This window comes from Spinacia oleracea, chromosome 4 (genome assembly GCF_020520425.1).
Source record: "Spinacia oleracea cultivar Varoflay chromosome 4, BTI_SOV_V1, whole genome shotgun sequence".
Taxonomy (NCBI): domain Eukaryota; kingdom Viridiplantae; phylum Streptophyta; class Magnoliopsida; order Caryophyllales; family Amaranthaceae; genus Spinacia; species Spinacia oleracea.
The window spans coordinates 53,027,679-53,042,788 of NC_079490.1; the positions used below are offsets into that span (position 1 = coordinate 53,027,679).

General features: G+C 38.4%; 1 protein-coding gene across 1 annotated transcript; it reads left to right on the forward strand.

Annotated features, from left to right (window-relative positions):
- Positions 1 to 448: 448 nt before the first annotated feature.
- Positions 449 to 964, forward strand: LOC110799419 (uncharacterized). The gene has a single exon (XM_022004685.2). It carries the CDS (start codon positions 449 to 451, stop codon positions 962 to 964), a length of 516 nt encoding a protein of 171 aa, XP_021860377.2.
- Positions 965 to 15,110: the final 14,146 nt, after the last annotated feature.

Genomic DNA, 15,110 nt, shown 5'->3' on the forward strand with positions numbered 1-15,110 from the left:
GTCCATCAACAGGGTGGTCCACGAGCCAACCAATGTAGCAATAGACGTCATCGTTGTAAATGTCATGGCGATTGAAGCAAACACCATTGAGGAAGAATTAGCGAACATGAAGAAACTCCTTGAAAAACTTGTCCATGACGGCGTAGAACACAAAGCTCAAATCAAACGTCAAGACGAAAAAATTTCCAATTTGACCAAGAAGCTCGAAAAAAGGCCAATTGGTGAATCATACGAAAATGGTGGAACCGAAAGTGAAAGCAAAAGCGACGAATCTAAATCGACTGTAAAGTCCAAGCCAAGAAGGAATAGAAAGCACCGTGGTGATTCGTTCAACTTCCAAAAAGTTCAAGACATGATAGCCAAAACTATCAAACGCCAATTTGATGAAGATCCTGACGAAAGTGGCCATTACATCAAACCTTACACATAAAGGATTGATGCCTTGGTGATGCCCAACGCTTATCAACCTCCCAAATTCATGTTTTTTGATGGAAAAGGAAATCCCAAACAACATGTTGCACATTTCATTGAAACGTGTAACAATGCTGGCACCGAAGGGGACTTGCTGGTGAAGCAGTTTGTTCGATCGCTAAAAGAAGTTGCCTTCGATTGGTACACAGACGAATTAGCTCCTGGATCAATCGATAGTTGGGATCAAATGGAGAAAATGTTCCTGAATCGCTTCTTCAACACTCGTCGTATTGTCAGCATGCTGGAGTTGACACAAACAAACCAGTTGGAAGGTGAACCGGTCGTAGAGTACATCGATCGCTGGCGGACATTGAGTCTTCAATGCAAGGATCATTTGCACGAAACTTCTGCAATTGACATGTGCATCCAAGGCATGGATTGGGACTTGGTCTACATCTTGCAAGGAATCAGGCCTAGAACAATCCAGGATTTGGCAACTCGAGCTCATGAAATGGAGAATTCGTTAGCCAATCATGAAGAAAAATCTGATTAGTCGAGCATTTGTTGAGACTTCGACGATTCGGGTCTACAAGTCTGCAAGAAGTTTCAACAATGATCCTGGGGCAAAGGTGAAAAAGATCGTCCTCAAAGCTCCTAAGCACGAGCCTAAACTACATAACAAAAAAAAAAAATTGCAACAAAATTTGAACTACGTTTGGCTTGATCCAAAAAAGTGAAAATATAATCACTTTATGGTACGTAGGCATCTTGGTTAATTATTTACTCAAAGGCAGCCACCATTAAAAAAATATTAAAGGAGTAAAAATAAATTTTTTTTCAAAAAAAAAATACAAAATGTTTTTACAATGAAGTACGACGGCGGGGGCATGGGTAAAAGTAAATTCAAATGGTTTTACTTTATCTTCAAAAAATTAATAACCCCAAAGTTTTTCGCCATTTAGTCAAAGTTTGGAGAAAGCTTCCAAGCACCAAGCACCTCGAACCAACGATCTGGAGAAAGCTGTCAAGCACCAGGGGTTCAACTACATTGAGATCTGGAGAAAGCTTCAAAGCACCAGAATTTTTTAAAGACCTGAACGAAGTCGTCAAATTTCCTGGAGAAAGCCACCAAGCACCAGGAATCCAAAATTTCACCATCGCAAATCAAAGTGCAAATTGATCATTTTTTTCTTGAAGACCTGAAAGAGTCGTCAAATGTCTTGGACTAAAGCATCAAACACCTCAAACCAAAGATCTGGAGAAAGCTTCCAAGCACCGAGGGTTCGCGAAAACTACATTGCGATTTGGAGAAAGCTTCCAAGCACCAGAAATTTGCAAAAGAGCTAAATTGAAGGACGGAGAAAGCTTCCAAGCACCAAAACTTTGCCAAAATTTCTTGTTGAAGACCCGGAGAAAGCTGCATGCACTAGGGATTCACCAAATTGTTCAAACGAAGATTAGAGAAAGGTCTCAAGATCCATGCGTTATCAAAATTTCATGAAGATCCAGAGGAAGCTACAAGCACCAAATCAAATGTCAAGGTACAATTCCTCATCTTCCCCATGGCTAGATGCCCGACTTTCCAAGGATGCAATAAATGTGGTGTTGAGGTCATAAATTCACGATAACATCATCAAAGTGTCGTCGTACGTGTTATCTAACTTCATATAAATGACGTTGATCTCTAATGTCGTCATGTCATTCATGGCTTCAAGTGCTTCAGGCGTCACAAATATGGCTCGAAGACAGTGTCGGTTCACCCAGTTATGTAACTCCAGGGGAGTGAATTTCTTTAGCATTAATCTTGGTTTTCACGGTCACACCAAAATGATACACCTGCAAAAGAAAAAAAGAAAAACGGCCAAACATATAGTTCTCCTTGAGTGCTTCATCATTGTTATGAGACGTCAACTCGTCAGGCCTCAAAACTTCCTTCGTGGCTTGGCGTTGTCTTCTCCATGTATCGGGACAAGAGCCTGGTTTCCTCTCTATGATTTCGAGATGGGACAAAAATGGAAGACGAGAGTGAAACGAAAGCAACTTGTGTGTATAGCAGTCTCGGTCTTCAAGATGGCTTTATACCCGCAGCTTCGTGAACCAAAGAAAGACATCTTCCCCGTGAAGCACATCAAGGCCTGATTGGTGGGTCTCCTTCAAATCCTCTTCCGCGTACATGGCCTTCCTTGGCGTCAAGATGACAAAAGTAAACAACAGAATTGTCTGGATTTCCTTGAAGCAGTTTCTTGGTCAAAACTCCCATCAGAAGGTCAAATGTGATTCGATAGGATTGAAATTTGTTCGGCCCATTAAGGACTCATATATCAGATCTGTCGCCGAGGGTACTGGGAAGTGCTTGAAACGAACCATGGTGATCGACTTTGTTCCTACAAAAGAGTTTAATGTCAGTGATTAAACCATACAAAATCAGGGTGGCATCTTGATTAAAATACGATCGAGCTATTGTATTAAATGATACTTTCTGTTCGTATTGTGGTGAAATTACAATATGAGGTTGATATTTATTGTCAAAGAACATGCATTTTCAACCTTACTAAAATAAAAGCAGTGAGGAACGTAGTATTGGATTGCTAAGTTGGTCATCATGTATCAAATACCATCATCAATATGCCATTATTTTTCTTAAGAAAAGAAAGAAAAAAAATAATAAAAAAGAAGGAGGCAGCAAGCTTGTTCACGTGAGCGTAAGAAGGGAAAAGACAAAAAAAAAAAAAAAAAATTTATGCTCATTATATCATCATTCATCATTCATCATCTTTGATTTATCAAGAAAATAGAAAAGAGGAGACCATAGATTCACGTAAGAAGAAGAGTGAATAAGACAAAAAAAAAAAGGCCTTCATGATCATCAATCATCATCATCCTTTGTCATTATCACAACTACTAGTACTCCGTATATTACAAAGACGGATAAACAGGCCTAGCAGCACAAAACTGAGTAAAAGAAAGCAAAGGTGCGACAAAGATTCAAACAGATTAAATACATAGTACCATGGAAATCAAATACGGAATAGTTCAGAGGTCCAAAATTGCTGAAGAAGGCGTAGCAAGACGCACCTCAAGGACAGAAAACAGCGACGCAAGGAAGACTTCTATAGGACTTGTCGACGGCGGCATTGGTTCGGTGCTGATCTCCACTGGGTTGTTCTTCCTTCGTGTTTTCAATCATGCAACAATTCGAGGATGGCTCCTTCACGAACTCACGGACGGCTCTTTCTACGAACAAGAACAGGGACGGTGCACCTCGGTATAACGGGCAGCTTCGAGCTTGCAAACAGTACACCAAGGACAAAGAACGGACGATGAACGGACGGCTCCAACTCGAACTTACGGACAGCTCCTATCGGACAAACAGTAAATGATTATTATTTACCCATAATCATTTAGCATAATTCACATGAACAGCTCGAGACTCGATCACGAGCAAACACGCAAAATTGTGTATGTGATACAGTCTCGAGGGGGCAATTTGTAGGCACGGAAAAATTGTTAATGTGCCACGTTGGATGTTATTCGGGTCAAAAGTCAAAATATTGACTCGGTAACGGTCAATGATATTATTAATTTGGTTATACAAATTAATTTCTGCACATTTTGGTTATTTTAAACCCATTCATTTACAGTCCAAATCCAATAAAATGGATCAAGATTATTTAACGGGTCATGACTACCAATTCCAGTTAAAAAGAGCCCAGTGTGCATCAAAACCCTAAAATCCCATTCACTCTATAAATAGAGTACCTTACATCATTTTAAAGGGGAGAGGAGAAACAGACGGCAAAACCTAAAACTCTCAAATCTCTCCCTGCCAGTCAAGTCACAACTCTCTCCCTAGAAGAAGAACGTCAAGCATTCAAATCGACGTGCCGTTCCATTCTAGAAGATCAACCTTGAAAAAGATCAAGCCCGGAGACCCTTATTCAAGAAGATCAAACCAGTTCGTGAGCAACACCAAATCAACATCAAATAATCCCGGTGGAAGAAGAACAACAAGCATACAAAATTGACGTGCCGTTCTATTTCTACATCAACATTCTTGAACGAGATCAAGCCCAAAGTCCCTTATTCAAGTACAAATCAAATCAGTTCGTGAGCCAAGTCAAATTCAAAGTGGAGATCGAATCAGAGGAGCAAATATTTAGAGATTGTACCCAAAATTACACAAATCAATACAAATATTTTTTGTTCACATATTTTGATTCTCGTATTTTTACAGACTCTGAAATTTGTGTTTACAGTTACATTTCTAGATTGACCATGATTCTCACCAGATACTTCTAAAGATCTCTGAGTTTCATCCTGAATGTCATCTTGAGCATTCTCTAGAGTTTGTTGTTCGACTCGAATTTCTTCGAGGTCTACTTTTCTCCCACTTGTCATTTTGGAAATGTGATTCTTTTCCAAAAAGATATCATCTCGAGCAACAAACACCTTGTTCTCAGATGTATTGTAGAAGTAATACCCCTTTGTTTCCTTTGGATAGCCCACAAGGATACATTTGTCAGATTTTGGATGAAGTTTGTCTGAAATTAATCGTTTGACGTATACTTCACATCCCCAAATCTTAAGAAAAGACACATTTGGAGGCTTTCCAAACCATAACTCATATGGAGTCTTTTCAACAGCTTTAGACGGAGCACTATTTATGGTGAGTGCAGCTGTATTTAGTGCATGTCCCCAAAATTCTATTGGAAGTTCGGTCTGACCCATCATTGATCTAACCATGTCTATCAAGGTTCTGTTCCTCCGTTCCGAAACACCGTTCCATTGTGGTGTTCCAGGAGGAGTCAATTTCGATAGAATTCCACATTCTTTCAGATGGTCATCAAATTCATAGCTCAGATATTCACCACCTCTATCAGACCGCAGTGCTTTAATCTTCTTGCCTAATTGATTCTCTGCTTCACTCTGAAATTCCTTGAACTTTTCAAAGGATTCAGATGCTTCATTAGGTAGACATAACCATATCTACTGAAGTCATTAGTGAAAGTGATAAAGTAGCAGAAACCACCTCTAGCATTTGTACTCATTGGTCCACATACATCTGTATGGATTAAACCCAATAGTTCAGTTGCTCTTTCTCTAACTTTAGAGAAAGGTTGCTTTGTCATTTTTCCAAGTAAACATGATTCACACTTACCATAATCCTCTAAGTCAAATGGTTCTAGAATTCCTTCCTTTTGAAGTCTTTCTATGCGTTTCAAGTTAATATGGCCTAATCGACAATGCCACAGATAGGTGAGATCTGAATCATTCTTTTTGGCCTTTTTGGTATTTATGTTATAAATTTGTTTGTCGTGATCTAATAAATAAAGTCCATTGACTAATCTAGCAGATCCATAAAACATCTCTTTAAAATAAAACGAACAACTATTGTCTTTTATTAAAAAGGAAAATCCCTTAGCATCTAAGCAAGAAACAGAAATGATGTTTTTAGTAAGACTTGGAACATGGAAATACTCTTCCAGTTCCAAAACTAGCCCAGAGGGCAACGACAAATAATAAGTTCCTACAGCTAATGCAGCAATCCGTGCTCCATTTCCCACTCGTAGGTCGACTTCACCCTTGCTTAACCTTCTACTTCTTCTTAGTCCCTGTGGATTGGAACATTAGTGTGAGCCACAACCTGTATCTAATACCCAAGAAGTTGAATTAGCAAGTATACAGTCTATAACGAAAATACTTGAAGATGGAACGACTGTTCCGTTCTTCTGATCTTCCTTTAGCTTTGGACATTCTTTTTTGTAATGGCCTATTCCATCACAATAAAGACAGCTTGATGTGGACTTGTCCTGCTTTGATTTAGCATTGCCCTTGGACTTTCCACCTTTCTTGAACAGTCTCCCTTTAGCCTTGAGTAAATCTTTGGCTTCACTGTCCAGTATTATCTCAGCCTTTCTGACAAGGTGAACAAATTCTGCAACTGTTTCTTCTCTTGGTTCACTTAGGTATAGTTGCTTGAAGCGACCAAACCCACTGTGCAGTGAATTGAGCAAGATAGAGACTGCCATCCTTTCGCTTATTGGTGTTCCTAGCAGACTTAGGCGATCAAAATATGAAAGCATAAGATCCACATGGTGTTAGGTTATGATACATATGACAATTCATAAATCATGCGGAAAAACCATAAAGCCAGGAAAGCATATTATTTACACATAATCATTTAGCATAGTTTAGATGCATACACTTTGTTGCGTGCCTTCCCTAGCTGCGCCCGAACCGAACAAGAACAAGTCTTTAGGACTCCAAGTGTCGTCCCTCCGTAGATAGTCCACAGCACGTCCGGATCCGCCTTAAGCTTGACCAACTAGGATCGCCCTTAAGGTACTTAGAATTTTCGGCACATATAGGCAATTGTATGACTGAATTTTTGCTCTCAAAAATCACTTTGAATACTTGAATTCTCGATATAAATTGTGAGCATTGATCACCTATTTATAGGGCATGGGTATCGGATATTAGAATCCTACTAGGAAACGATTTAGTGAATCTGAATTAATCTAAAATTCAATCACTTAATTTATCTAGTAGACTTAGGAAATCAATCTTATACGAATCCTAACCGATCAAGGTTTCGTACGCAAGCACAAACACACACGCAGGCGCAGCAGCCCACGAGGGGCGCCATGCGCGCGCGCGCGCTGAGCCCAGGCCCAGCAAGTGCTCGCAGCCCACGAGGGGCGCGCGCCTGCTGGCCTTGCTCTCGCGTTTGGGCTTTGCTTGCTTTGGTCGCGCGCGGGCTTTGCTAGGCGTTGGGCCTAGCTTCGTGCTAGGCCTTGCGTCTAGCAAGCTCGTCTGATGTTTATTCGTACGATACGCTTCCGATTAAATTCCCGGTTCCGGAATTCATTTCCGATACGAACAATATTTAATATTTCCGATTCCGGAATCAATTTCCGTTTCGAACAAATATTTAATATTTCCGTTTCCGGAATTATTTTCCGACTCCGATAATATTTCCGATTCTGACAATATTTCCGTTTCCGGCAATATTTCCGTTTCCGGCAATATTTCCGATTCCGGCAATATTTCCATTTCCGATAATATTTTCCGATACGTACCATGTTTCCGTTTCCGACAACATCTACGACTTGGATAATATTTATATTTCCGATACGATCCATATTTCCGTTTCCGGCAATATCATCGTTTCCGGAGTATTCATTTCTTGCCTGTGACGATCTCAGCTCCCACTGAAACCAAGATCCGTCGATTCCGAATATCCATAGATGGAGTATTTAATGCCATTAAATACTTGATCCGTTTACGTACTATTTGTGTGACCCTACGGGTTCAGTCAAGAGTAAGCTGTGGATTAATATAATTAATTCCACTTGAACTGAAGCGGCCTCTAGTCAGGCATTCAGCTCACTTGATCTCACTGAATTATTAACTTGTTAATTAATACTGAACCGCATTTATTAGACTTAACATTGAATGCATACTTGGACCAAGGGCATTATTTCCTTCACATGGAACCTTAGTGTGACGCCTACCCTTTGTTTAGTGTGAAGGAGCTGAACATGTGTTTCTTGGACCTCCATCCTATAACACCTGTTGGGAGAACTAACCTTTAGACCAGACATTGATTCAATCAACTCATGGACGTTCAGGTCCCTGTCCTCCGTGCTTCCACGACAGGTATCCCTCAGATTCTTGATGAGCGTAAAAGGTTCGTAAGCTACAAACCTTCTAGCCCATTCATCAGGGATATTGTTCAGCATGAGACTCATAACCTTTTTGAGATCCGTATCCCAGGCGGCAAATCTTTCAGGGGTCATGTCTCTGACATAGTAGCTTGGCATGGGATGTAACAGTACATACTCAAGTCCATTGAGTCTGACTATTTCAACTAGCTTAGCTTCCCATTCAAGAAAATTTGTTAGGTTCAGCTTGACCATAAGCTCAGAACCCATGATGATGTTTTGATTGTTGTTTGCCATAGTAAACTACAATAGAAAAGAACAAACAAATAAATAATCATTCCCAGTTTCTCTTAATAAACTTAAATTCTAGCATACATGCATAATTTAATGTTCATTAAGCATTTTATTCAAGTTATGTGTTCCGGCAGGTGTGAATAAAATGATTCCAAGATCCTAAAACCCATTGAAGAATTAAGCTCATTATGTATTTAGACTCAATTCTAAAATCTTTTAGGTAAGCAAAAGCCTTTTGCTAGTAGTCTAGAAACTACTCTTGGTTGATAGGTACGTCTAAGAACTTATTAGGTAAACCTATCGATTTTGCCACGACATAAAAGGACTCCTTACTTATATCGTTGAGTTTCACCAAAACTAACATGTACTCACAATTATTTGTGTACCTTACCCCTTTAGGATCAATAAGTAACACCTCGCTGAGCGTAATCTATTACTAGATTGATGTAAAGGTTATCCAAGTAAGTGTTATTTTGGCATGGCACCTTTTAACTCAATTTTTAAGTTTGGAACTTAAGGCTCTTACTATGTTGGTTAGATTTTAAGTGAACTAAAATCCTTAATCATGCAACATAATCAAGCTTCAATCTCGTGCATATTTAAGACATATTTAAAAGCAATAAATAACTTAAAGCATGCATAAGATAAATGTGATCTAGTATGGCCCGACTTCATCTTGAAGCTTCAACTTCAAAGTCCGTCTTGAAAATGGATTGGAAACTTCGTCTTGAATTTCACCGTGGGAGGCGCCATTTTCTTCAAATAGGATCAGCTATAATTAAACTAATTACAACTATTTGATGGTACGCAGACCATATTTGAATTGAAAAACAAATTTGGTGCATTAGACCAATTACATTCAAATTAATGGTACGCAGGACATATTTTCTATCCTATTTGGGCCATACTAGTCACTTCATAACCTGCAAAACAGTACATATACAATATATACCATTCACCCATTCATTATCATGAATGGCCCACATAGACTTTGTTAGTAAAAACACATTGTATGCATCACATAAATATTTGCAGCAATTAATCAAGGGCACCAATAATCTACCAATTATTCAATCCTTATTAATTCTAATCAAGTTGTTTAACCTTAAAGGATTTGTAGACCTAATCAAGAGTTTATGACTAAAATTGCTCCCACTTAAACCAATAACTTTATATGCTTTACTAATTTTAAACATAAAAATGTATTTCTAGTCTAACCGGAAACATACAAGTTTAATTAAAATTTAAAGCTCATATAAAATTATAATTGAATCCATTTATTTAATTTATTTTTCAGTTGAATTAAATGAATTTAAATTAATTCAAGGTTTAATTTTAGTAAAATAATTAGTATAAATAAAAATTTATAATAATTATAATATTCAAAATTAAAATCCGAGAAAACAATTTAAATTATTAATTTTAAAATTAATTAAAATTATTTCCGAACTGAAAATTTCAAAATTAAAATTCAAAACGACTTAATCGTAACACGACGAGCACTTGAGCTTGCGCCCAAGTCCCATCGTGTGCACGACTGGTCGCTGCACAAGGCACGGATAGGTCTACGCAACACGCAGCCACAGGCCACACGCACACGCAGCCATCGCTGGCCACGCTACGCGCAGCCTCTATGTTGTGTTGCGTCTGCTGCTGCTTTCCCTCGCGAGGCATCGATCGCTGCACGCGAGCCATCGCTCGCTGCGCGTGCCAGCGCTCGCTGGCGTGAGCCTTCGCTCGCTGGTGCAAGGCAGTGCGCGCTGTGGCGCAGCTCGCTTGTTGCCCACACGCGACTGCTCGCTTTGCCCTGACCTCGCCCACGCCCAGCGCATAGCACACACGGCCAGCACCTTTGCTTCGCGCGCGCGCCATGCTATGCTGCTCGCTGCATTCGTACTACACGGGCGACGAGCTCCCTTGCTCGTCGTCGCGTGCCCGCACTATACAACACCCCTTAAGGGTAACATGTAGCTTCCTTTGCTTTGTGCGTGCAACATTTATGAGCGTTTTCATAAAAATTTAAAATTTTTAATTTAAAATTAACGACAAATTAATAAATCATATTAATTTCATAATTTTAGGGCGAAAAATCGAAAATATATTAATCAATTAATTTCCGATTAACATGGATTCAAATCTAGGTCATAAAAATTTAGAATTTAACATAAATTAACAATTTTTATGGTGGATTTTAATCATGGATACCTAATTAAATTATTAATTAATTATGAAAAACAAATCAATTCTAAATTATCGAATTTCAACAAATTAATCATAATTACAAATTAGGTTGTATAATTAACAAGTCTAGGCATTCATAATTGTTAAACAAATACTGTAGGTCAATCAAAAACTCAACATTTATCAACAAGAATCGCAAATATTCAATTTAACATCTTAAATTTACAAACTTTTGCGTTCGAAAAACTTAAACCTCCGAAAAGTCATAGTTAGGCTTCGAATTTGGGAATTTTGGGTTCGGCCGAAAAATTCTGTTTTTGTCAAAATTGTAGAATGCCTTTTACATGCGAAATTGACACAAAAATCACTCGATTTGGGTGAGTAACGAATATTCTGCCGAAAAACTGCGTACATATAATTAAATAAATGCAATTTGCAATTAATTACGAAAATTAATCACCCCTTTAATTCCTTGCAAATTTGTAAAATTTAACCATGTTCATGCAATTTAGATTATGAAAATAATAAGAGGCTCATGATACCACTGTTAGGTTATGATACATATGACAAAACATAAATCATGCGGAAAACCTTAATGCCAGGAAACATATTATTTACACATAATCATTTAGCATAATTCAAATGCATACACTTTGTAGCGTGCCCTCCCTAACTGCGCCCGAACCGAACAAGAACAAGTCTTTAGGACTCCAAGTGTCGTCCCTCCGTAGATAGTCCACAGCACGTCCGGATCCGCCTTAAGCTTGACAAACTAGAATCGCCCTTAAGGTTCTAAGAATTTTCGGCTAATAGGCTACAAGTGTTTGGCTGATTTCGTTCCAAAATCTTACATTTGAATACTTCAATCCTCGATGTAAATATGTGACCCTAGGCACCTATTTATAGAGTTTATGGAAAGGAATTATAATCCTATTAGAATACAAATCTATTTAATTATAATCCTACTAGGACTCTAATTAAAAAAACTTTATCTATTAGGATTAGATTTAATCATATTACGAATCCCGGTAGCCTTAGGATTTCGAGTAACACACACGAGTGGCGATGCACCGCACGCAGACCTTACGGCCCACGCACAGCGCACGGCCCACCTCGCCGCTGCCTTTGATGCGCGCGCGCCCAAGGCCTTGGCTGGGCCTGGTCTTGGCTTTGGCGTGTGTTTGCGCTTAGGCTTGCTGGGCGATGGCCCGGCTTCGTGCTGGGCCTTCGTCTGGCAGGCCTCGTCCGATGCTAATTCGTACGATACGCTTCCGATTAAATTCTCGATTCCGGAATTTATTTCCGATCCGAACAATATTTAATATTTCCGATTCCGGAATTAATTTCCGTTTCAAACAAATATTTAATATTTCCGTTTCCGGAATTATTTTCCGATTCCGATAATATTTCCGATCCGACAATATTTCCGTTTCCGGCAATATTTCAGATTCCGGCAATATTTCCATTTCCAATAATATTTTCCGATACGTACCACGTTTCCGTTTCCGGCAACATCTACGACTTGGATAATATTTATATTTCCGATACGATCCATATTTCCGTTTCCGGCAATATCATCGTTTCCGGAGTATTCACTTGCTTGCCTTTGACGATCTCAGCTCCCACTGAAACCAAGATCCGTCGATTCCGAATATCCATAGATGAAGTATTTAATGCATACTTGGACCAAGGGCATTATTTCCTTCAGTCTCCCAGTTGTCCTTAGGGACAAATGTGTATTTCCTAATTCCTTTGTCGCTCGATGCTTGCTCTTGAACATAAGGTAAGAGTTGTCATCCTTATTATGTCCAGAGGTGTTTCTCGGTTTCAGAGTTCAACTGATCAAATAAACAGATAATCATAGCCTATGATTCATCCGAGCACGGCCATGCATTTTACAGTTTCTAGCTCTCCGAGTGGCCTTGTACAACTTTTAAGCATCTCATCCCGATTTATGGGAGGACAATCCCAATCTTGCGATCTTGAGATTAGACTTCGTTTGATAGGTGATTACCTGAGCGTTGCCTTTATAGCCTCCTTTTACGGTGCGACGGTTGGTCAACGTCAAAGTAAGCAGCTCTCAAACAAGTAATCTGAAATCACTCGGGTATTGAGGATTTAGTGTCTAATAATTTTAATGAAATTTACTTATGACAGATTTCCATCTCTTACAGTGAAGTTTTATAGGTCTGTCCGATACTAGTCTTCCCAAAGTAAGTATCTATGCAAATGATTATGACATTGCCATGTCCACATAGTTCAAGAAACAGAACTACTAGTCATCTTGCATTCTAGTCGTCTAACGTTTTCTATGCGTCCATCTTTATAGAAAACTCCGACCAGGGACCATTTTCAACTTTTGACATTCAAGTTCACTTGATAGACATTTCTTAGTCACAGGACTAGTCCTGACAGTCTATCTTGAATATTTCGTCAAATTGAAGGGATTCATCATTTAATAAACCATAAATTAAATGGAAAATGAATTCTAGTCATTTGTTGTGAATGATTAACCAATAATGTTTTACAAAGAATTAAACTCTAAAACTTTAAAACATTAAATAAGGACATCAAAGCCATTCTCCAATATGCTTGATTCCCATTGCTGCAGTGTGCGAGTTGTGCTTCGCCTGCGGCAGAGGTTTAGTCAATGGATCTGAGATGTTGTCATCAGTTCCAATCTTGCTTATCTCGACTTCTTTTCTTTCAACGAACTCTCGTAGAAGGTGAAATCTACGAAGTACATGCTTGACTCTTTGGTGGTGTCTAGGCTCCTTTGCCTGTGCAATAGCTCCGTTATTATCACAATATAGGGCTATTGGTCCTTTAATGGAGGGGACTACACCAAGTTCACCTATGAACTTCCTTAGCCATATAGCTTCCTTTGCTGCTTCATGTGCAGCAATGTACTCCGCTTCAGTTGTAGAATCCGCAATGGTGCTTTGCTTAGCACTTTTCCAGCTTACTGCACCTCCGTTGAGGCAGAAGACAAACCCAGACTGTGATCTGAAATCATCTTTGTCGGTTTGGAAACTTGCGTCCGTATAGCCTTTACAATTAATTCATCATCTCCACCATAGACCAGGAAGTCATCTTTGTAGTAGTGAGGGTTTAGAATACCTATTTTGGTTCATAAGTTGAGAGTTGGGAGAGAAAACGACTATTTTAGCCAAAATATACCATATAACGATCAACGAGACTAAAATAACATTCTCGTTCCCAACTTTGAACCAAAGAACCTAAGGACTCATTTCAAACTTTTTACATGATTAATATGCTTAGTTTTAAGTTTTCAATACTCATTCCAATCTATTTATGCACATTTAAGGCTCATTGGGTCGTTATAGGTCATATTTAGGCTAAAATGACATTTTCGCTCCCAACTTTGAACTAACGAACCTAAGGACTCACTTCCAACTTATTACATGATTAATATGATTAGTTTTAAGTTTCCAAGACTCAATCCAATCAATTTATGCACATTTGAGACTTGTTTGGTCGTTATAGGTCATATCTAGGCTAAAATGAGGCATTTTCGCTCTCAACTTTGAACTAACGAACCTAAGAACTCATTTCAAACTTACTACATGATTTATATGATTAGTTTTAACTTTCCAAGACTCAATCTAATCTATTTATGCACATTTGAGACTTGTTTGGCCATTATAGGTCATATTTAGGCTAAAATGACATTTTCGCTCCCAACTTTGAATTACGAACCTAAAAACACATTTCAAACTTACTACATGATTCATATGATTAGTTTTAACTTTCCAAGACTCAATCCAATCTATTTATGCACATTTGAGACTTGTTTGGCCGTTATAGGTCATATTTAGGCTAAAATGACATTTTTGCTCACAACTTTGAACTAACGAACTTAAGAACTCATTTCAAACTTATTAAATTATTCATATGATTAGTTTTAACTTTCCAAGACTCAATCCAATCTATTTATGCACATTTGAGACTTGTTTGGCCATTATAGGTCATATTTAGGCTAAAATGACATTTTCGCTCCCAACTTTGAACTAACGAACCTAAAAACTCATTTCAAACTTACTACATGATTCATATGATTAATTATAAATTTCAAAGACTCAATCCAATCTATTTATGCACATTTGAGACTTGTTTGGTCGTTATAGGTCATATTTAGGCTAAAATGAGAAATTTTCGCTCCCAACTTTGAACTAACGAACCTAAGAACTCACTTCAAACTCTCTACATGATTCATATGATTAGTTTAAACTTTCCAAGACTCAATCCAATCTATTTATGCACATTGGAGACTTGTTTGGCCATTATAGGTCATATTTAGGCTAAAATGACATTTTCGCTCCCAACTTTGAACTAACGAACCTAATGACTCACTTCCAACTTCCTACATGATTAATATGATTATTTCTAAGTTTCTAAGACTCAATCCGATCGATTTATGCACATTTGAGACTTGTTTGGTGGTTATAGGTCATATTTAGGCTAAAATTAGGCATTTTCGCTCCCAACTTTGAACTAAAGAACCTAAAGACTCATTTTAAAACCTTTACATGATTAACA

Bases quoted from the DNA above. Each gene is read 5' to 3' on its own strand.
- LOC110799419 (XM_022004685.2), top strand. From the start codon at position 449: ATGCCCAACGCTTATCAACCTCCCAAATTCATGTTTTTTGATGGAAAA.